Below are 23,608 nucleotides of genomic sequence, written 5' to 3'. Positions count from 1 at the left end.
TTAAATACACAAAAAGATGCTAAACCTCCCTCCGTTCAGAAATGGACACTCTATAGGAACAAGGACTTTGTTCATTTTTGTAACCTCAGCATCTTGAATAGAATAGGGGCAATTATTCAACAAAATACATTTGTTGCATAACTATATATATATATTTTTAAAAGCAGGGTCAAGAACTGTATGTATGAAGAAAAAATATTAAATGCAATAATGATTTCATTTGGGGAAAGGAAGGGGCATGGCTAGCTTAAAAAGTGAGAGTTAAAATTTATGAAATATGCCCGATCACATTTCTGAACTTTGAAGCACATGCATGTATCACCAATTAAAAATTTTAAAGAGAATCATCTCTACTCGAAATATGCATGTGTAGGCACATACACATATGCAATTTTTAAGTATTGTAGAAAAATAACCCAACTGATTAATATCAAGGATTGTGAGACCAAAAGAATTGAAATTAGCATATGTTGAGTGAAAAAAAAAACAAGTTGTACAGTATCTTTTATAATTAAAAAAATGAATATGAACATATCTTTTTTTTTTTTTTAAGATTTTTTTTATTTATTTGAGAGAGAGAGAATGAGAGACAGAGAGCATGAGAGGGAGGAGAGTCAGAGGGAGAAGCAGACTCCCCACCGAGCAGGCAGCCTGATGCGGGGCTCGATCCCGGGACTCCAGGATCATGACCTGAGCCGAAGGCAGTCGCTTAACCAACTGAGCCATCCAGGCGCCCCGAATATGAACATATCTTAACACTGCTTATATTAAAAACTAATTAGGAGACTGTAATGATTACATTTAGGGGGAGGACGGAAACTAGATTTTTCTAAACATACCTTGTTTTGTATTTTGACTTCGAAATCATATAAGTATTTCACTTAACTCTAAAAAACCTAAGTCAAAAGGGAATCTCTAAAACCTGAAAGCATATGAAACAAATGAACCTACTATCTGTGTAACAAGTTAGTAGTTTAACCACACAGAAAGTGACCTTCAAACACAACACTGACTGTACATCCCAGAAGGAATATATTAAAAGGAACTATAAAGAAATCTGAAATTCTTTTCAGCAACCACATTGTTAGTAACAGTATTTCTACATGAGTGTGTGTGTGTGTGTGTGTGTGTGTGTGTGTGTGTGTGAGAAAGAAACTCACATACTAAAGCAAATAGGTAATTATACATTATATAAATGTCATTGGGAACCATATATTGCAAATAAAATCAAAGGAATTAGAAGGAAAACCCTAGAATCTAAAATTTTAACTGTAAATATATTGGTATGAATTCATGAAGCACTTTTCCTTACAAGGGGCAGGGGCTCACCCCTCTCCAATGAAAAGGACTGAAAACTACTGGCCAACCCAGTAGTACAGAACATTCTTACTACAGGAATTGTTATAGCTAAATATTATTTCCCACTAAAATGAAGTGTGGCTCCTTAGAGAAAAAGCCAACTCTAGATACGGGGCAGGAAGCATACTAGATAAGCCTGAATCATCTCTTTGTATCAGAAAGCAAAGCAGTGGTCAGAGACAACTGACTTACTGTATTAAAATTATACCTAAAAAAAAATAAATTATAACTGGGGTCCTGTCAGAAGGACATAGAGGGGCTCCCTCTGACCAAAGATGGGAAAAATAGCCACAAGAGATTTATGCAACCCAATCCACACTTTCACATATCACCTCTGGAGGATGGTAGAGAACCAGCATATTCTGAAAAGAGGGGTCAGGGCAAGGAGGTGGTCCTGTGAGCCTCAGCACCTGCTTTTAAAAGAGCAACTCCGGGCGCCTGGGTGGCTCAGTTGGTTAAGCGACTGCCTTCGGCTCAGGTCATGATCCCAGGGTCCTGGGATGGAGTCCCACATCGGGCTCCCAGCTCAGCAGGAAGCCTGCTTCTCCCTCTCCCACTCCCCCTGCTTGTGTTCCAGCTCTCGCTGTCTCTGTCTCTGTCAAATAAATAAATAAATAAATAATCTTTAAAAAGATAAAAAAATAAAAATAAATAAATAAAAGAGCAACTCCTCTATCTGCTTTTTAAACTAGGGCTGAAAGAGGCGAATTCTGTGAAAAGATGTCTCAGCTTTCCTAGAGTAATTTCTGGCAATAAGTTTTGGGGAGGTAATTATCATGAATCTAGACCCCCACTGGTCTTTGCCTTTTCCTTTCTAATATACTCCAAGTGACTCCCTGGCCTAACAGCTTGATAGTTCTAGATAAGCTTTCTGCATTTGAACCCTTTTTGTTGGGTGCCTAGCCCCCACTTGCCAAGTTCTTACTGGTCCAGGAATCCCCGAAGGTGTTTTTGTTGGAGAGGTGGGTGTCCCATGTAGTCGGAGTGGCCTGTGGGGCATCCAACCTGCCGATCTGTCCCAGGGGTCTGCTCTCCACTGCCCCACTCCCCCCCCCCCCCAGTAGCCAGCTGCAGCTCCAGGACGGCCAGGTCCCCCTACCAAGCACTCAGCAGTACCCTGGCCCAAATTCGACTTCTCTTTGAAGGTCAAGCATCCTCCTTCTCTATTGCTTCTCCTGGAGTTTCTCGCTCTTCTCCATCTCTAGCACTCTGCTCTCTCAGGCTGCTGAGACAGGCTTGTGTCCAGCTTGTTAAAAAGGTAGGCCCCATAGTAGCTCTGTGTGTTTTAGTGATACTACATTGTAAATTTTTTAATTAAAAAAAAATTATAGCTCTCTACTTTCCAGAGTAAATAAGTACTCTGGGACAAAGAGAAGGCTGAGAGTATAGATTCACCGTGTCCTTGGAACCACTGGTCCCTCCAGCCGACAGGCCCTACCACAAATCTGGGTAATCCTGGGCAGGCTCTTGCTTTTTCTTCCACGACTCCTGGGTCTTTTGAAAATCAGAGATGTATCTGGACTCCTGCTAACGTGACCCTGATCACTACATGACAATAGGGAGCTACCCCAAACATTTCCTGACAGAGTATTTTCTTCTGTGCAGGGGACCAGAGGACATCTGGGGGTGGGGGAGTGACTTGTTACTAACGCTGTGTCCTGACCGATTAGTCTAAAAGCAGATAATCTGTCCTGTATCTGCAGGAGATTTCTAGTTTTATTTTAGTGATTAGATGTATTCAAAGTTGAATAATTTTTTTATCACTAACAACATTTTCTCAGTCTTGGAAGTTATTGTCTTAGCTTGTTCTCAATCTCTTTAAGGGTTTGACTTCAACTTGACAGTATATTCTTTGTATGACTTCTTCTAAATAGAAGACAGCTGTTATCTGGCGACCTAATAATTCAATTCTAAAAGCAGTCACGAAGGATAAATAAAGGGTAAACGAAGTGATCATCTGGAGTCCTAATCTGCCATTTCAGCAAAATAAACCTTTGTGATTCGTAGCCACATTTACTAAAGAATAGAAGGCTTTATTCAAGTAAATATATCAATATAAATCCATTAACTGAATCAGATATAAATTTAGTCCCTATCACATTTCTGTTGTACGAAATTTTTCCCTATTTCAAAATTGCGGATACTTTATATTTCCCTCCAGAAGTTTTTAAGTTTTACTCTTTCACATTTAAGTGTTTGGTTCATGTAGAATTTATTAACATTCATGTATATGAAATAAGGATCTGTCTCCTTTTTGGGTTTTTTGGAGGGTACCCATTAAATGACTATCTCAGTACCATGTACCTAACAATCCATTCTTCCCCTCGCTGACCTGCTATGCTAGCACTACTTGTACACCAAGTTTCCTAGATGGGTGGGTCTTGGGACCTTTTACTTCCATTCTACAGTTCAGTCTGCCTCCAGGACAATCCTGCACTAAAGATTTACCATCAGTCTTGACATGTGGTAGAACAAATGCCTTCCTTTCCCCCAACCTGGTTCTTGAGCAGTTATCTTGGCTCTTCAAAGCCCTATGTGCTTAAATATATATTTCAGAATCCATGTTTCAACTTCCAAGGAAAAGGGCATTGAGATTTTAATTAAACTTACATCGAATCTGCAGATCAATTTGGCAAAAACATCTTTATGACAATGTATTTGCCTTCTCAATAAGTTTTAGGTCTTTCAGGTTTTTGTTTTTGTTTTTTTAATTTTATTTATTTGACAGAGAGAGACACAGCGAGAGAGGGAACACAAGCAGGGGGAGTGGGAGAGGGAAAAGCAGGCTTCCCGCTGAGCAGGGAGCCCACTGCTGGGCTCGATCCCAGGAACCCGGGGATCATGACCTGAGCCGAAGGCAGACGCCTAACGACCGAGCCACCCAGGCGCCCCAGTCAGTTTTAATATTACATTTTTTGCTAAGATTTATTCCTAGGTATGAGACTTTTTAATAGATACTCTCAATATGCACCCTCCCAGTTTTAGCTGCAGTTTGTCTGTTGATGGTACACAGAAATGGAAGAAGCTGATTTTGTATAAAAGCAATCTTGCTGAACTTCCTTACCACCTCTACCAATTTGTCTGTAGATACTCATGGTCCTGTTTATTTCTAATTCTCCTGGGTATGTTAGATCTCTGACTGTGGCCTCCGAATAATGCTGAGTAGCAAAGATGACAGCAGACATCCTTGTCTTACTCCTGATACTATAATTACTGTGCTTAATATCTCATTAAGTAATTTGTTTCTTGTAACTTTTAACTAGATCAGAGAGGTTCTCTTCTATTTGTGGTTTGCTAAGTTATTTATTAATCATGAAGGACTTTTTTATTTCTTTTTAGAGAGAGAGAACGAGCAGGGGGAGGGAGAGAGGGAGAGATAATCTGACACAAACTCCATGGTGAACAGAGAGCCCAACATGGGGCTCTATCTCATGACCTATGAGATCATGACTTGAGCCGAAATCAGGAGTCCAACCCTCAACCAAGTGAGCCACCCAGGCGCCCCTGCTTTTTATCTATCAGGATGATGGTATGTTTTTCTCCTTTTATTTATTAATGCTATTAATACAGTAAATAACATTTACAGAATCATAACATGGATCCAATGTTTCACACTCTAATCTACTCTACATTAGTATCTTTTATACCAAATCCAGAGACACAATGAAATAAATATCCGCATTTTTATCAAACATAACAACTTGGGTCAAACTGCTAACAAGCTAAAAGATTAGAGCTCTGAATACATGTCATAAATTAGTCCAGGAGGAGAGAACTGATCCTATGGAACACAGCCAAGATGATAAGAAGCCCTGTAAATATAAACCTGACTATAGCATGGTGTAGGCTTATTTTCCACAAAAAGCAACTCAACCGTCCCCCCCCATCCCCTGCTTGCTGTCTCCCTCCCTCTCACAAATTAGAGACAAATGAGCACAAGCAGGGGAGTGGAAGAGGGAGAGGCACAAGCAGACTCCGCGCTGAACACGGAGCTCAACTCGGGGCTTGATCTCACCACCCTGAGATCACGACCTGAGCCCAAATCAAGAGTCAGATGCTTAACCGACTGAGCCACCCCGGCGCCTCTATATCTGCTTTTCTAAAAACATCACCAAAATTACTACTGATTCAAATTACTCTTCATATTATCACAGTAAGTGCCCATTATAAATGCAGATTACTTATAATACGATTGAGGGCACAGGCAAGAGCGATTTGATAACATTGAATACTCCACTTACTTTCCTATTCTAAAATGAAACTTTTAAATTATTTATGACATATGCTCTGTTTATTTGATTAGAAAGAACTTCATGCAAAAGATGGGCTTTAAAAAAAAAACCAAACCATAACAATTACTTTTTAAAATAGGAAACTGTTATGGTTTTCCCCATATACCTAACTGCTGACAATTTCCTAAACTGCCTTCTTTTAAATAACTAAAGAGTATTTTATCACATTTACAAGCTTAATAAGTTGCAGCTCACCTATCAGTTTAACTTTTCTGGTGAGGTCACTACCTAGAGCTGCATTCCTTTGTAGTTTTTCTTAGTGACCTGCCCTGATTTCACTTTTAAGCAATTCCACCTTAACTTTCTCATCTTACCATTCTGGGTTTGACTAATTAAGACGCAACACAGAATATACAAATATAGTAGAATACATTTCTGTCAAGTGCACAGTAACTACGGTTATGATGAAAGCACACACACCAGGGCTCCCGGGCCCTGAAGAGCAGTAGAGAAATGCCTCTCCTGCCCTAGGCTAGGAGAGTGTCTGAGCACAGTGGCTCTTTCTGCTATTTTAACAATTATTTAAGCTATTTGTAGGTTTCTCACATCAAAAGATTTCACCTGTGTTCTCACCAGACCATCAGGACTTATGAGTGGTAGGCCTGCCAGGTTTCCTGTTAGGGATTTCATGTCCTACAAAGAACTTATTAGCCCTGGGCTCCCAAAGGAGCTGACAGAAACTGCGGAAGGCAATCGGGAAAGACACTCACTGCTTGCCACGTTATCTGCACATAGTATACTCGGTCGGTAAGTGCTTTTAGAGGACACCCTCTGGTTTTAATTAGTTTGTTACCTGCAACTCACTGATGTTTTCAAAATAAGCATACACTGAGACCATTTTGTTAGCAAGGGGCAAATACACATAAATCAGAAGTGATATGTACATTTTTTCCTGGAAGAACAATAATTGAGACCAACTGGGACCAGAATCGTGGTGCAGAAATGGAGTGGGAGTTACACAACCTACAAGTATTAAACAAACAAAAACTATCTTGTAGAAATTAACCATTAATAAGTTCTTACCCACAAAGTGCTCTTTACAATCACACCAGCATCTATCCTTAACCTGTAATTTGATCAACTATTTTACGAGTAGCAGCAGGCACTCGTGCCACACTGCGTGTGCACACTTGTGCGGAGACCAGGAGCTCGGTGTCTGCTGGGTCTCGGGAATTTGGGACAATCTCTAGGATGAAATCATCAAGGGAATAAAAAGATACTAATGTTATTAGACAGTGTAAAATGGATCTGTTCAACAAATCCTGGAGCTTAATAAAAGTCTTTGTTTAAATGTAACTAAATTGTATCAACAGGCAGGCAATATTACCATCCACTCTTAATAAAACCAACAAGAAGATCAAATGACCAGAAACTAAAATAGCACGGGGAGGCAGAGTCATAAAAGATGTATGATGAAAAGAGGAGCCCAGCATCAATTGCAAAAGCCAGTTCTGAAGAGCCTAGCTAAACTGTCAACTAAAGGATTTATGTTCCCCGAAACCATGGTTGCTAACACCAAGTTGTATGCTTTGTTCCTATAAGTACAGATGATGTTCTTCTCTTAAATGCACAAAGTACTTAAGCTAAATCCTTTCTCTGAGGTGGTAACAGCAATATAAACACAGAGCGGGGGGGGGGGAACAAAGAGAAGGCATGCTTTTCTTCATGAACCAGAAGTATTTTATAAGAAAAAGTCAGCAATGGTAACCGTTTCAAGGCCATCCTACCTGTGTTTTTTGATGCCGTTGGAGAGAGCATCTCCACCACCACAGTCTTTTCCTTCTGACATTCTGTGTTTTCTACTGCTCAAGGGCTCTCCTTCCTCTTCCAAAGAGCACGCAGTCACAGCTTCCAGTCGACTCAGGGAACGCTCGGACTCGGACTCTGTGGCAGAGCAAGTTCATAGTCAATGAACTGAACTTGGGTGCGAGGCTGCAGTAACAATGGATAGCTCCCTTAACGCATTAGGCTTTGAAACTTAAGCAGCCTACTTTGTCCTTCAACAATCCATCCGCTAACCACCTCCTCGGGGATTTCAGAGAACCCGCACCCAATAAGGCTAGAGTGGATTTATGAAACAGATATAGGCTTATATAAACTTACAGTTAAACGATTTTACACATTACAAGAGATTTCCAAAGATTACCCAATTCTTTAAGAAATCATATTCAGTAGTCCCCACCCCCAAATTTCTATTTTTACGTTCCCTCTCAAAGCATCTTAAGCATAACTTACCAACAAAGCATTCATTTTCTAAAATTCACATATAAGGAAAAAGCTATAGTGGCTATACTTGTGGGAAGTTTAAATTACATCTGATACTATAGACACACAAAAGCGAAGGTAATTTAAAAATACTTCAAAAAATACTTCTTCTGATATGACATTATTTAAATCCTCAAGAGCTAAAGCTCAAAGTGTCCATATAAAATCCAATTATCAGGCAGGCATTTTTAGGATAGAAATACCACATTCCTAATTGGCTATGTATTCTGGGTAGAGCCATCTGCCTGTTTGGGAATACTAAGACAACTTATTTTTATACAACACATTATAGTTTTCAGGCATGATCACATTTTCGTCTCCTTTTAGCACTTCCAGGGTGCCTTGGTGACAGCAAGGCAGGACTATGGGGTTAACCACTGTGCGGATGGTCTCATTGTTTGTAAGTTAGGTGAACCAGGATTTGAACCCAGGTCCTTCTGACTCATTTAATGCTCTATATATTTCAGCTCAATGCAGCAATCTCCCAAAAACTCTAAATTGTACCCACATTTCTATTAAAATATAAATTCAAGGTAACTTCTAACTCCCCTTCTTAAGCAAAGGACTATACAACTGTCCTCAGCTCTAGGCAAGCATTCTTACACACATTCAAGCAAACTTCCTTAAACGAAATTTACTGACCATCTGCTTATATTATAGCTAACCTGGTCAGGAAATCAAATTTTTTTAGTACTTTCTTTTCCCTCTGCAGCATTCTATAACTTAGCCAACATCAAGGAACCTTATTTTTATCACATGAGGTTGATTACAGATCTTCCTTGACTTACAATGGGGTTACGTCCCAATTAACTCATTGTCAGTTTAAAATATTAAGTCAAAAATGCATTTCAAACACCCAACCTACCCAACATCACAGCCTAGCCTAGCCTACCTTAAATGTGCTCAGTCATTTACATTAGCCGACAATAGGGCAAAATCAGCTGACACAAAGCCTATTTTATAATAAAGTGTGGAATATCTCATGTAATTTACTGAATGCTATACTGAAAAACAGAACGGTTGTCTGGGTAGAGAATGCTTGCCAGCCGATCGGTTGTTCACCCTCGTGACCGCGTGGCTGACTGGGAGCCGCAGCTCACTGCCCTTACCTAGCACTAGCTCTGGAAAAGATCCAAATTCAAAATTCGAAGTATGCTTTTTACTGATGCATATCGCTCTCACATCACCATAAAGTCAGAAAGAAAATCCTAAGATGAATCACTGCAAGTCAGGGAACACCACAGTAACAACTGTTGGACCAATACGATTGTAGGTTGGACAACACATCTTGAGCTCTGAACTCTGGACCCTCTGAATGGTGTTAAGTTACTTGGAGAAAGTCTTTCAATGCCAGTGAAGTTATTTTTATTTTCTGTAAATATAATTTTACTGGAATTTCTAAAAATATACCTTTGCTCAGTCATACACCCTATTAACAAAGAAATAGATATTTTAAACATAAATTTAAAGAGATTTATTTTTCATTGTCAATTTTAGCAGGCAGTCACAATCTTTCATTGAAAAAAATTAAAGACAACCTGAATAGCCACTAACAAAGGACAGCTGCCCATTAGATGAAATTAGTTGTTAAAACTGCATTTACAAAAACAACTTAATAAAACCGAAAAATGCTTTTAACAAAATGCTAAGACAAAAATAATCAGGATACCATTTTGCAACTCTAAAACACAGAGCAAAAAAAAACAACTTTACTCTTTTTTAAAGAGAGACCAGGCTGGTTCAGAAGTACATACAGATGAGAACAGTAGAACAACAAAAGTCTGTCGAGGGCACAGTGAAGTAAGGGGATCAGTCAATTTTCTGGGCTAAGTAGATGGGTATCAGGAAGGACTACGTGGGAGAGGTGGTACCTCAGGTGAATCTTCACAAAAAGAAGGTGGAGGGAAGAGCATCTTTCAGTGGAAGCTGCCTGAGCAAATCCTGTACGAAAGATGACAACAGTGGTCTTGGGTTGGGGGTGGATTTTTCACATCTACATTTTCAAATTTGTTTCATATGTAAAAAATTAAGAATTTGAAGAGTCAAAATAGTTTTGTCCATATTCGTTAGTATTATTTAAGATGCATCAATACTTTATAATTTAGATGTCATGAAAACCAAAAAGCACTGAAGCAAAAAACCTCAGGCATTTATTGAACAGCACTATGCACAGGACAATGTGTTTGCTATTCGAGAGCTAAAAATCATAAGACATATGTTCACCTAAAAAGAAAATTAACAAAAAGCAGATACACAGTAAACACCAAACGAGAGGTAAGGCAGTTAAGAGCTCCTATGAAGCAAAGAGACTTTTTCCAAAACAATACTTGAGCTTAGTAAACGTAAGCTGAAGACCTACTACCTTCATCCATACTACTGAACGCCAAGCTTACACCCAGAGATACACCATCAGATGGCAGGACAGACCCTGGTCCTCCATGGCTGGTGGTACAACTTGACCCCCCCCTCTGCCTCCTCCTAGTCTGCCTTTCTTCTACCCCCTTTCTCCCAGTTGTTCCACCTCTCCCCTCCCCCAATCCTTCCTCCCAACCACCTTCCCTCTGATAGGAACAGACTATCCCCACCCTTCCCCTGGAGGGCTCTAACAAAGGTCACCAATCACCTGAATATTGCAAAGTCCAATGGTCATTTTCCAATTCTTAAAGAATCACTGACTCATCCACAGTATCTGACACTGCTTCATTCATTCCTCCCCTTCCCTTAACAAGAGCAGGCACCGCGGTGTCGAAGAACAGTAAGATCTGGTCCCTGCCTAGGGTCTAGCAGAGGTGTACTGTTTTGTGAACACTTGAGTTCAGTAAATTTTTCTAGGTACAATAAAAGAAGTCTGAATGGGGACAGTAGGCCACATAGAGGGATCAGCAGTTTTACAGAGCAAAGGACAAGGTGTCTAGAAAGGACTGTGTGAAGCTAAGATAAATAAAAAGCAAGGCAGGCAGTGGGACAACAAGAGTATAAAATAAAGCAAGGAAGGAGGTAGCATCCCAATGCATGCCAGGAGGTTCTGGATACCTGCTAGGTGTCAATCACAGACTTGTCTCCGAGTACTCCAACTTCAAAGGTAGAGCAGGAAACATGATCAACATGATTTACGGTGCTCTTGAGATAGAAACTAACCAGCTGCTTAAGAACAACTCATCAACAGAGAGATGTCTAATATATACAGTGTCTGGACTGACTTTATTGGCAAAAGGAGGTCATTCTTAACAGACTCTGCCTTCATAGCATTAGTCACACTAATCTGTCTTCAGCAGAGCATCACTGCATATGGAGATCCACAGCTCTAGATATATTTAAATTCAAACATGTTTAGCTATAAATACCTAAAAGGTCATAGCCACTGTGGAGGTTACTGAGCAAGGTAAAGCCTGCCCACAGAAGTAATTTTCAAATCTCCCTGTACCAACATATCAGTGAGGGATCTAAGCACTTCTGAGATCTTAAATCTCAATCTTAAAACTTCAGGTTTTCAGTTTTGCCCAGACATATAAATACCAAATAAACCAGACCTTATCTATCATCCAATGTTAATGGGCAATATAGTAATGTCTTGGTGGAAAGCATAAAGCACTTGGAGAGAGTGCTTAATGCCTGCACTGTGGTGGTTACAGAGCTCTCTTATAATAGTTTAAGGCCACGATACTCGTGCTTTTAAAAAGAAACACACAAGGCAGGAGACAGGGAGTCAGTCTTTACTGTGTATGGAGTTGGGAGTTTCAGTTTCAGTCTGGGATGATGAAAGAACTCTGGAGATGGGAGGCGGTCATGGTGGCACAACAATGTGAACATACTCAATGCCACCGAACTTAAAAATGGCAAGTTTGATGTTATGTACACACTGCCACAATAAAAACAAAAATGAAACAAAACCCTAACAAATAAACACACAAAAACCTGTCAAGCCAAAGATCTATCCTGCTGATGTACATGAAATCTATTCTGGTCCTGTTATCTCTCACATCAATGCCACTGAAAAACAACACCACACAAAAGCAAGACAGCTTGATTTTTCTACAGATATATTTCCAAACGCAGCAAAAGGTATGTATCTGAGTGATACACGTAGCTAGATTTCAGGCAGAGTTAGCCCTTCACCATTCTATTTCCTAAGGCATTTTCCCTTACAAACGTATGTGTTTCTATAATAAGTAAAGTCGCCCCAAATTTTCAGGATACTTCATCACCCTCTGAGAAACCGGGTAAGGGAATTTATGCAACCGCCCTATGTTATTTACTGAACTTCTGATGGGCAACTAGGGAAATTGGTATAACATCCAGTAATGATGAGAAAGGGAAAACCTCGTGTGGCCTTATTTGTGGCTTTTTGCTTATTCCCCACCTCGTTACAAAAGGACGGTGGCTTAATTGATAATTACATCTTATAGACAAACTGTCAGAATAATACTTTGAAGACAAAGACTATATTTTCAAAGATAAATTCCTTAGCCTACAGACAAGCATTTAAAGTAGAAACTCCACCTGATTATTTTCTCAAGGAAAACAGCAATATTAATAGAAAGTCTGTTTTAATGTGACAAATCTCTGAAGGCCTAGATCTTCAAAGTTCTGTCCACATTAGGACTCAGAATTATTTTGAACACAATCTCCTTTCACTTTACAATCTCTTCTTTCTCATCCAAATAGCATGGAAACCATTGGCTGTGACTGGGTTAATGTGACTTTAAAACATTCCTCATCACATTTTATACATTAAATATGTACAGCTTTTTGTATGTCAATCATACCTCAATAAAGTAGTTTTTAAAAAACTTCAGAATTAAGAGGATCATTAACTCTACCCTACTTTTTTGAGTTTTTCCTATTAAAAGGCTGAAAGAAGAGGTCATGAGGTTTACAATGTAAACATGCCAACAATTCTTATGTTATCCTGATCAACTTTTTTTTTATATGACCTTTGAAAACAAGCTTGAGAACAAATAGTACAAAGGAGCAAGATGTGGAAGAACTGTGGATAAGGTCCAAATAACCTTTCCCCTGTTACTTAAGGTAACAGGAAATGGTCAGGAGATACACATATTCAATTTGATACTTTTATTGTTGGCTTCCCACATACTAGGCACATTCTAAAAATGTCCAAAGTAACCCAAGGTAACCCAAGCTTAAAATACCCATGCCAAATTTTAATTTCACTTTAAGGTACAATTGTGTAAATTCAAAAATAACATAGTAAATACAAAGAACACAAAGAAATAAATAAAAACCAACCACATTTAAAATAAATTATAAACTGAAAGTCAGAATGAGTCCAGAAAGGGCTGCCAAGAGGCTACTACAATAATTTACTAAGGAAGTGACAAAAGCTTGAAACAGAACCTTGGCAGCAAGCTTCAAGAGTGACAGACATTCTAGACATATCCTCCCTGAATGATGTCCAAGGTCAAAATCAGTCAAATGGTACAATGTTGCTTATGACAGAGTTTCTTAAAAATATTGGCTTGTCCCCAAGGAACTAAATCTACTCCTGTTTTCCACAACTTGCAAAATCTGCACACGTAATTGAAGATGAAGAATTCCACAAACCACAGAGTGTGAACTACTGGGAATCTTACATGTATCTACTCTGGATGATTAAATACAGAGCTTCCCAGTTTGTCTTGCAGACATCCTTAAAATTATTTTTGAGAAGGTCACATATGCATTCACTTTCCAAAGAAAATAATTCTAGAACTAAGGCTCGTTATAGAATAATCCATAGTTATAAAACAAAATATTTTGTTACTTCAACTTAATAAATCAATATTTACCAAGTATCTACCACACACCAGGTAAAGAGCTAGCTGCTAAATTAGTGCAGGAAGATTAAGGAGACAAGACTGGCTCCCTCCAGGTACTCAAAGTTCAATAAGTAAGACACATAAGTAAACATATGCTTATACAGAGCGTTTGTGGGAACAGTTGAAGAAGTCAACTGTAAGGGAACCAGGGTATATTTCCAAGCAAATAGGACATGTGAGCTGCAATGATGAAGACCAGTTTAACTCAGAAAAAGAGAATAATAGGTACGAAGGGAATAGCAAACAGCCCTCAAGCCTGAAAGAACAAGTGTGTGTCCAAGAATATCCGGCAGAGCTAGAGAGAAAGGTGGCTGGAGGGGAAAGATGTGGTCATCAGAGCTGAAGCTTTAAAGTGAATCAGATCAGAGTTTGGACTTAACCTGTAGTCATCGGCATGTTTTTCTAGGGAGTGATGAGATCAGTTTTAGACTTTATAGATAGCTCTGCTCTATCAGCGTCCCCTGGCCACGCTAACAATTACCACAAACTTGGTGGCTTAAAACAATAAAAATTTAGTCCTTCATAATTTTGGAGACCAGAAATCCAAACTCACCTTCACTGGACCAAAGGCACAGTGCTGGCAGGACCACCGTCCGTCTGGGGGCACTAGGGGAGAATAAATTCCCTGTGACTTCCAGCTCTGGGGGAGGCCTGCACTCCTGGGCCTGTGGCCACATCACTCTACCGCAGAAGTATCCTGCTGACATTCAGGTCCCACCCAGATAGATCATCTATGATCATCTCCTCATCTCAAAATCCTTAATCACATCGACCAAGATCTTTTTTTCCAAAAAAAGTTTACAGGTTTCCAGGATTAGAAGGTGAACCTTTTCATGGGAGGGGCCATTTTTCAGCCTCCCACACCTGACAACATGATGGCTGGTGGGGACAAAGACTAGAAGCAGCCAAACCTGTTAGATGAGTACCATCCTGGTCTCTGGGGCCCAAGGGAGGGGGAGGTGAACTAAGGCACTGTCAGGGAGGACAGGGGGAGGGACAGGCCAAAGGGAAAAAGATGACTTCCACATCTGTCATTTTCACAGTGGGAAGATGCTGTTACTGTTCACAAAGACGAGGAATGTAGAAGGGGGCAGAACACGGTGCCAAAGAGATGGGGATCCTAAATATGTCATTATCCTCCACAACCAACTAGTCTTCAAGTGCAGTCATTTCAGCCTTAAAAATATATCCCCAAATTTCATTCAAATATATGAACTCCTAATGCATGCCAGACTCGATACTAGCTGCCAGGCATGCAGAATTCCTCATGGAACGTACTATCTGGTGGATGGGCAGGGCTGACAAAAACCAAATAATTGTACAGAATTTCAACTATGGGAAAATGGTGCAGGGAGCCTGCAAGTGGGGATGTGATCAAGTCAACAAAGTCCACCAGGCTTCCCTGAGGAAGCCCCTGACCCCTGAGCAAAGGTCAGAAGGATATGTGTTCACTAAAGCAATAAAGGGAGAGAACTGAAACCTTCCATTCTCACTTAAATTGCTTTTATTCAAACTTGTCATCTCTCATCTAGGACACTAGAATCCTGAATCAATCTTTACTCTTACAACACACTCTACTAGAATGTGAACTCCTGAGTAGGGACCACATCTTATTTTCTTTGAATTCCCAATTCTTAGTATAATATAATCATAAGAATTCTACAACGTTTACTTAAAAAAATATATGAATCTTTATAAAACACTAATCCAATGCCCCTCTAATAATTATGTCTGTTGGCTTCCCACCACCTATATGCTAAAATTCAAATTCTTCAGCACAAACTTATCATAAGACTCATTACCACCTGGTCCTAAATTACCTTCTTGGCTTCATCTCATCACTACTTCTCAGCACCCTGAACACTCACCCTTGCTTTGGCCACACCACATTTCATGAGGTTTCTGAAAACAATTTTTCTTTATCTTCGCATGTGCTGTCCTCTTACACAAAGAATATTCTACCCTGTCACATCTGTCTGGAGAACTCCTTACTGACTCTTCAAAACACTCCTCAAATGTAATGCTTTGTCCAACATTCTCAAGCAGTTAGCAGCCTCTCTTAATTTCTGTAACCCTCCTGACATACCATTTGGTAGTACTCATTAACTTGTTCAACAAATATTTATCGAGCACCCCTTTCTTTGTTAAGCACTATCCTGGAGGCTGGGAATATATCAGTGAACTAAATAAAATCCCACCCTCACTGAGGAGCCTGCATTCTAACTGTAGGAGATCAACAAACAAATGAATATTATGTGAAAGGTGCTTTTTTTTTTTTTTACGGGCAAAAAAAACTGATACAATGAAGGTCCTTCTGAGCAGAACAATGAAGTGAGGGAGCAAGTACTGTAGATATCTGGAATAAGAGTTCCAGGCAGAGGAAATAATGAAAAGCAAAGGTCTAACCAGTACAAAAAGACTGAGATCATACCATGCATATTTTCAGACCACGACGCTATGAAACTTGAAGTCAATCATAAGAAAAAATTTGGAAAGACTGCAAATACAGGGAGGTTAAAGAATGTCCTACTAAATAATGGAATGGGTTAACCAGGAAATTAAAAGAGAAATTTAAAAAATACATGGAAGCAAATGAAAATGAAAACACGACAGTCTAAAGCCTATGGGATGCAGCAAAGGCGGTCACAAGAGGGAAGTACATAGCAATACAAGCCTTCCTCAAGGAGCAAGAAGTCTCAAATACACAACCTAACCTTACACCTAAAGGAGCTGGAAAAAGAACAGCAAATAAAGCCTAAAACCAGCAGAAGAAGGGAAATAATTAAGATCAGAGCAGAAATAAGTGATACAGAAATTAAAAAAAATAGTAGAACAGATCAATGAAACTAGGAGTTGGTTCTGTGAAAGAATAAGACTGATAAACCCCTAGCCAGACTTATCAAAAAGAGAAAGGACTCAAATAAATAAAATCATAAATGAAAGAGGACCAATCACAACCAACACTGGAGAAATACAAACAATTATGAGAGAATATTATGAGCAATTATATGCCAACAAATTGGGCAATCTGCAAGAAATGGATAAATTCCTAGAAACATATAAACTACCAAAACTGAAACGGGAAGAAATAGAAAATTTGGGCAGACCCATAACCAGCAAAGAAATTAAATCAATTATCAAAAATCTCTCAACAAACAAGAGTCCAGGGCCAGATGGCTTCCCAGGGGAATTTTACCAAACATTTCAAGAAGAATTAATACCTATTCTTCCGAAACTGTTCCAAAAAAACAGAAATGGAAGGATAACTTCCAAACTCATTCCATGAGGCCAGCATTACCTTGATTCCAAAACCAAAGACCCCACTAAAAAGGAGAATTACAGACCAATATCCCCGATAAACATGGATGCAAAAATTCTCAACAAGATACCAGCTAATCAAATTTAACAGTACATTAAAAGGATTATTCACCATGATCAAGTAGAATTTATTCCTGGGCTTCAGGGGTGGTTCAATTTCTGCAAAACAACCAATATGATACATCAAATTAATAAAAGAAAGGCTAAGAACCATACAAGAGGATCCTCTCAATAGATGCAGATAAAGCATGTGATAAAATACAGCATCCTTTCTTGATAAAAACCCTCAAGAAAGCAGGGGTAGGAGGAGCATACCTCGACATCATAAAGGCCATATACAAAAGACCTATAGCTAATATCATCCTCAATGGGGAAAAACTGACAGCTTTTCCTCTATGGTCATAAACACGACACAGATGTCCACTCTCACCACTGTTGTTCAACATAGTACCGGAAGTCCTACCCTCAGCAATCAGACAACAAAAAGAAATAAAAGGCATCCAAATTGGCAAGGAAGAAGTCAAACTTTGACTATGCGCAGATGACACGATACTCTGTGTAGAAAACCCAAAAGACTGTCAAAAAATTGGTAGAACTGATTCATGAATTCAGCAAAGTCACAGGATATAAAATCAATGTACAGAAATCTGTTGCATTTCTATATACCAATAATGAAGCAGCAGAAAGAGAAATCAAGGAATCAATGCCATTTACAACTGCACCTAAAACCATAAGACACCAAGGAATAAAGCTAACCAAAGGGGTAAAAGATCTGTATGCTGAAAACTATAGAGCACTTATGAAAGAAATTGAAGAAGACACAAAGAAATGGAAAAACATTCCATGCCCATGGATTGGAAAAACAGTTAAAATGTCTATGCTACCCAAAGCAATCTACTACACATTCAATGCAGTCCCCATCAAAATACCATCAGCATTTTTCACAAAGCTGGAACGAACAATCCTGAAATTTGTATGGAACCAGAAAAGACCCTGAATAGTCAAAGTAATGTTGAAAAAGAAAACCAAAGCTGTAGGAATCACTATTTCGGACTTCAAGATGAATTACAAAGCTGTCATCATCAAGACAGTATGGTACTGGCACAAACACAGACAACAGATCAATGGAACAGAACAGAGAGCCCAGAAATGGACCCTCAACTCGATGGTCAACTCATCTTTGACAAAGCAGGAAAGAATACCCAATGGAAAAAAGATCGTTTCTTCAACAAATGGTGTTGAGAAAACTGGACAGCCACATGCAGAAGAACGAAACTGGACCACTTTCTTACACCATACAAAAAATAAATTCTAAATGGATTAAAGACCTAAATATGAGACAGCAAACTAACAAAATCCTAGAGGAGAAAACAGGCAGCAACCTCTTTGACCTAGGCCACAGCAACTTCTTATAAGACCTGTCTCTGCAGGCAAGGGAAACAAAAGCAAAAATGAACTACTGGGACCTCATCAAAATAAAAAGCTTTTGCACAAAGAAGGAAACAATGAACACAACTAAAAGGCAACCAACGGAATGAGAGAAGATATTTGCAAATGACGTATCAGATAAAGGGCTAGTATCCAGAATCTATAAAGAACTTATCAAACTTAACACCCAAAAAATAAATAATCCAGTTAAGAAATGGGCAGAAGACATGAATAGACACTTTTCCAAAGATATACAAATGGCTATCAGACACATGAAAAAATGTTCAACATCCCTCAGCATCAGGGAACTACAAATCAAAACCACAATAAGATATCATCTCACACCGGTCAGAATGGCTAAAATTAACAACTCAGGAAACAACAAATGTTGGCAAGGATGTGGAGAAAGGGGACCCCTCTTATACTGTTGGTGGGAATGCAAACTGGTGCAACCACTCTGGAAAACAGAATGGAGGTTCCTCAAAAAGCTAAAAGTGGAGCTACCCTATGACCCAGCAATTGCACTATTAGGTATTTATCCAAAGGATATAAACAGTGATTCAAAGGGGCACATGCACCCCAATGTCCACAACAGCCTAACTATGGAAAGAGCCCAGATGTCTATCGACAGATGAATGGATAAAGAAGATGTGATACACACACGCACACGCACACACACACACAGGAATATTACTCAGCCATTAAAAGAATGAAATCTTGCCATTTGCAACGATGTGGATAGAACTAGAGGGTATTACGCTAAGTGAAATAAGTCAGTCAGAGAAAGACAAATACCATATAATTTCACTCATGTGGAATTTAAGAAATAAAACAGATGAACACAGGGGTAAGGGAGGGAAAAATAAAAGCAGAAAGGGAGGCAAACCATAAGAGACTCTTAAAGATGAGAACAAACTGAGGGTTGCTGGAGGGAAGGGGAGGGGATGGGCTAGATGGGTGATGGGCGATGGGCATTAAGGAGGGCACTTGTGATGAGCACTGGGTGTTATAAGTGAAAAATCACTAAACTCTACTGAAACCAATACTACACTATATGTTAACTAACTTGAATCTAAAAAAGAAAAGGCCTAAGGGAGAACATGCTTGGCAAGTTGAAGAACCAGCACTGAGGTCAGAGGGACAGAAGTGAGGAGGACAGGGGCAGACTTCGGAATGGTGGCCGAGGGCCAGATCACGTTGGGCTTTGGCTTTTATTCCAGCCAAGAAGCAAAGCCATTGGAGGGTTCTGTGCAGAGAACTGACGTGAACAGATTCATGTTTCAGAATGATGGCTGTGAATGTTGGGTTAAGAACACTTCTGGAGATAAGGCTGCAGGCAGAGAGAGCAGTCAGAAAACCACTGTGACAACCCATGCGAGAGATGGTGGGGGTGCAGATCTGGGTGATAAGAGTCTCATATGGCAAGTGGTCAGATTCTGACTTTTTTTTTTTTTTTTAAAGGGAGAGCACGGGCCAGGAGGGGAGCAGGAAGGGCAGAGGGAGAGGGAGAGAGAGAATCCACACTCAGCACAGAGCCCGATACGGGTCTCAATCCCACAACCCTGACATCATACCTGAGCCAAAACCAAGAGTCGGACGCTTCACCAACTGCGCCACCCAGGTGCCCCCTGATGCGTTTTGAAGGTACATCTAATAGAACTCATTGGTGGACTGAAGATGGATGTAATGCACAAAAAGAAAACCGTCTGTGATGGAAAAGTCAAAGGTTGCCAGCCTTGGCCAAAGCCCCTGGAAAGACAGATCTTCCATCTATCAAAATGCAGAAGACTGCAAAAGGGGCAGGCTTTGAGTAGAAAGCAAGAGTTCTCTGCAGGACATTTTAAGACATGCAGGAGCTATCTTAGACATTAAAGTGAATATGCCAAGTAGATAGAGAGACATGAGTCTGAAATTCAGGGGGTAGACAAAAGCTGGAGATACAAAATCATGGATTTATCAGAATACAAACAATATTTAAAGGCACAGGATTACCATGAGGCCACTTAAGGCAATGTTGCTCAAGCTTTAATGTCTGTATGAATCACCTAGATTTGGAAAACATGCAGATTTTTATTCACTAGGTCTGTACTGAGGCCTTAGGTTCTACATTTCCAACAAGCTCTCAGGTGATGCTGATGCTAACCCTCAGACCACACTTGGAGTACAAAGGACCTAGAGATAAGTGTGGACAGAAAAGAGGTTCCCTGCCTGCCCCCTGCGATACTCTAATATCAGAAGTTGGAATGATGCAAAAGGACTGGCAAAGGAAACTGAGAAAGACAATCAAATGTGATATTTTGGAAGCTAAATAAAGAAAATGTTCTAAGAAGGAGTGTAATCAACAACTTTAAGTGCTGGTGAGAGGTCAAGAAAGAGGAGAACTGAGAAAGAGCCACTGAATTAGACAGCTGAGTGCAGTGCAGTGGTGAACTGCTCAAGAGCACTGTGGGCAATGGTGGGAACAAACATAAAGGGGGGGTGTTCAAGACATATGGTAAGAAAGGACAGCAATGTGGGATCAAAGGTATTTTTTTTTAATTTCACTTATTTATTTGAGAGAGAGAGACAGAGATAGTGACAGAGATAGAGTGGGAGAGGGGAGGAGAGGGAGAAGCTGACTCCCTGCTGAGCAGGGAGCCCCAAGCAGGACTCGATCTCAGGACCCTGGGATCATGACCTGAGCTGAAGGCAGACGCTTCACCAACTGAGCCACCCAGGTGCCCCAAAGGTATTTTTATAAGATTTAGCATTATAAAGATAAGACAGCTGATGGGAACAAGGAATAACTGATTACCTGGGAAAGAGGAGCTGCAGAGATGTCCTTCTATAGGTCCAGTGGGGGGGGACCCAGGCACAAATGGAGGAGGTCATTTCAGTTAGGGACATAACATCAATGCAAAGCAGAGAAGGCAGAACATGCATACATATGGACACAGCCAAGTGTGTGATGGTTTCGACAGTGCAATCATGAGGAGTTTCTCGGTGACAAACAATGGCCTCAGATAGCACAGGATGGAGAAGAAGGTATGAGAAGTTGTAAGTGACATAAGCATGAAAGCAGTATGTGAAAGCAATGGACACAGACATGGAGTAGGACTGCTGGACCACCACAGGGCACAACGTGGACTTTAGCGGCCATGGGCTTACAGCCAGACCTGCTGGTGTGGCCCTGGATAGGTCTCCAGCCTCACCTAGTCCCTTGAGGACTGGGGCTAGAAGGGGGAGAGGGATGGTACAGCATTCTGCCAGCTGAGGACAACGCAGGCAGAGAAAGGCAGGAACTGATCCCATGTTGCCCCAAGCAAGCTAGGCCTCAAAGGAGGGACATGAGGGCACACGTGGAGTGAACGGTGGTGTAAAGATGGAGATGATGTGGGGTGCCCGGGTGGCTCAGTCAGTTAAGCGTCTGCCTTCAGCTCAGGTCATGATCCCAGGGTCCTAAGATCGAGCCCTACATCGGGCTCCCTGCTTAGCAGGGGAGTCTGCTTCTCCCTCTCCCTCCCTCCCTGCTCGTGCGCGTGCTCTCTCTCTCTCAAATAAGTCAAATCTTTTTTAAAAAAATGGACATGATGTGGTGCAGTCAAAACAATGTTGGGATCAAGGTTTCTGAGAGAGTGGGTCCAAAGATGGGAGACAGGTGTCAAACTGTGGGCCGTACAAAACAGGATGGTATTGACGCAGTTCCTGAGAAAGGCAAACTTGAAGGTCCCGAGTCGGAGCAAGCAGCTGGGGTGGGCTGGAAGGCCAGATCCTTTATACATTACACCAACACTATCTCTCCATGCGTTCATCTGTTGGCCTGGACTGACTGTGAACTCCCCAGATTGAGGCACCGGGTCTTACCTATCTTGGTATCGCTGGGCCTAACAAAGCACGTGGCACACAGTGAGCACTCCATAGTTGTGTCTGCTTAATGCAATCCTCTCAATGCTAAGGACAGTACAAAATGCATGTGGCTTACAATAAATATTTAATGGAGACATCAATTTAGTCAACAACAACATTTCAGAAAAGGAAGATGGGCCCAGAGGTCAAGCCAAAACCAAAAGGATAAATTACATTCAGCAGTGTTTATCGACAACACATAGACAATGTAAGTAAGCTGCTGGATAGTTGTTTAATGCTACAAACACAAAACTAGATGAAGAGCCCCTGCCACTCATCGGATTTTCTCCAGAATATTTCTTCATGTTACAAATGGAAGGTGTTAAATAACAGCCATATTCTGTGGTACTCAATTTGCTGTCTATCACGTCAACTAATATGTTTTGTACTGGGCAGTAGAGAAAATACAGAAGTTAATACGACAAGGTCTCTGTCCTTAAGGGAAATGTAGTGTTGCTGAGGAGATAAGGAAGGAATGCACAAAATGTTACATAACCAGAAAAAGAGCAAGAACAAGGCAGTAAGTATGGCTAATTCTCAGAAAAAGGGGAGGGGGAATAAGAGAGAAGTGAGTGCTAGGAATACAGAGGTGGGTGGTATTGCCAGGCACTAGACAGGTGCAGACAACAGTAAGGACACACAGAACATGGCCAGATAAGAAACGGGCAGCTACTTCAAAAATAAACTGTAGAAGGAGACAACAGTGACCACCGTGATCAGATCCCGTGTCTTCTAGATGTAAAATGTCAGTGCGGATGGTATCACTTGTTCTCCACTATGACCTCTAGTACTTACTGGGTTAAACTTCATTTGACCTAGGTCTTAACTGGTGCTGTGTTACTCCCCTCCAGAAGAAACCAAAATCGTTATATTACCACTTTCCATTTTGAGAGTTTTGACTTAAAAAGACCTGAGCACCCACCCTTGCAACTGCTGAGAAATGCTAAAACTGGCTTCAATTTCATGACATAACTATCGGTTTGGCCAGTCTACACTATTGGATTGTATGCATTATTCATGCACATTTTGACAAAAATAGCATTAAGAGGAAAACCTAGCAATAAAGCCTTTCTTGAGCAACTGATCTCAACATGCTTCTAAAAAGGAAAGTGAACAGACAGTAAGAAAACCAATATATTTTGAAGTTATAATATCCAAAAGGCAGGAATTTTGGTGAAAACTGCTATCTCTGTCAGAGCAATTCTAAACAATAACAGCCACAAAATTATTTAACTGGTAACAAAT

General features: G+C 40.3%; 1 protein-coding gene across 3 annotated transcripts in view; it reads right to left on the bottom strand.

Annotated features, from left to right (window-relative positions):
* Positions 1–23,608, bottom strand: part of OSBPL1A (oxysterol binding protein like 1A) — a 212,774-nt gene that overhangs the window by 62,920 nt on the left and 126,246 nt on the right. For all 3 annotated transcript variants that reach the window (XM_021686066.2, XM_021686065.2, XM_021686064.2), the window contains one exon: positions 7,379–7,535. In XM_021686066.2, coding sequence (XP_021541741.1) covers positions 7,379–7,535 — 157 coding nt within the window. The remainder of the gene's footprint in view (positions 1–7,378; positions 7,536–23,608) is intronic.

This window comes from Neomonachus schauinslandi, chromosome 14, assembly GCF_002201575.2.
Source record: "Neomonachus schauinslandi chromosome 14, ASM220157v2, whole genome shotgun sequence".
In the NCBI taxonomy this organism is placed as follows: domain Eukaryota; kingdom Metazoa; phylum Chordata; class Mammalia; order Carnivora; family Phocidae; genus Neomonachus; species Neomonachus schauinslandi.
The sequence above is the reverse complement of the archived record's forward strand: the minus strand, read 5'-3'. Positions and strand labels throughout refer to the sequence as shown.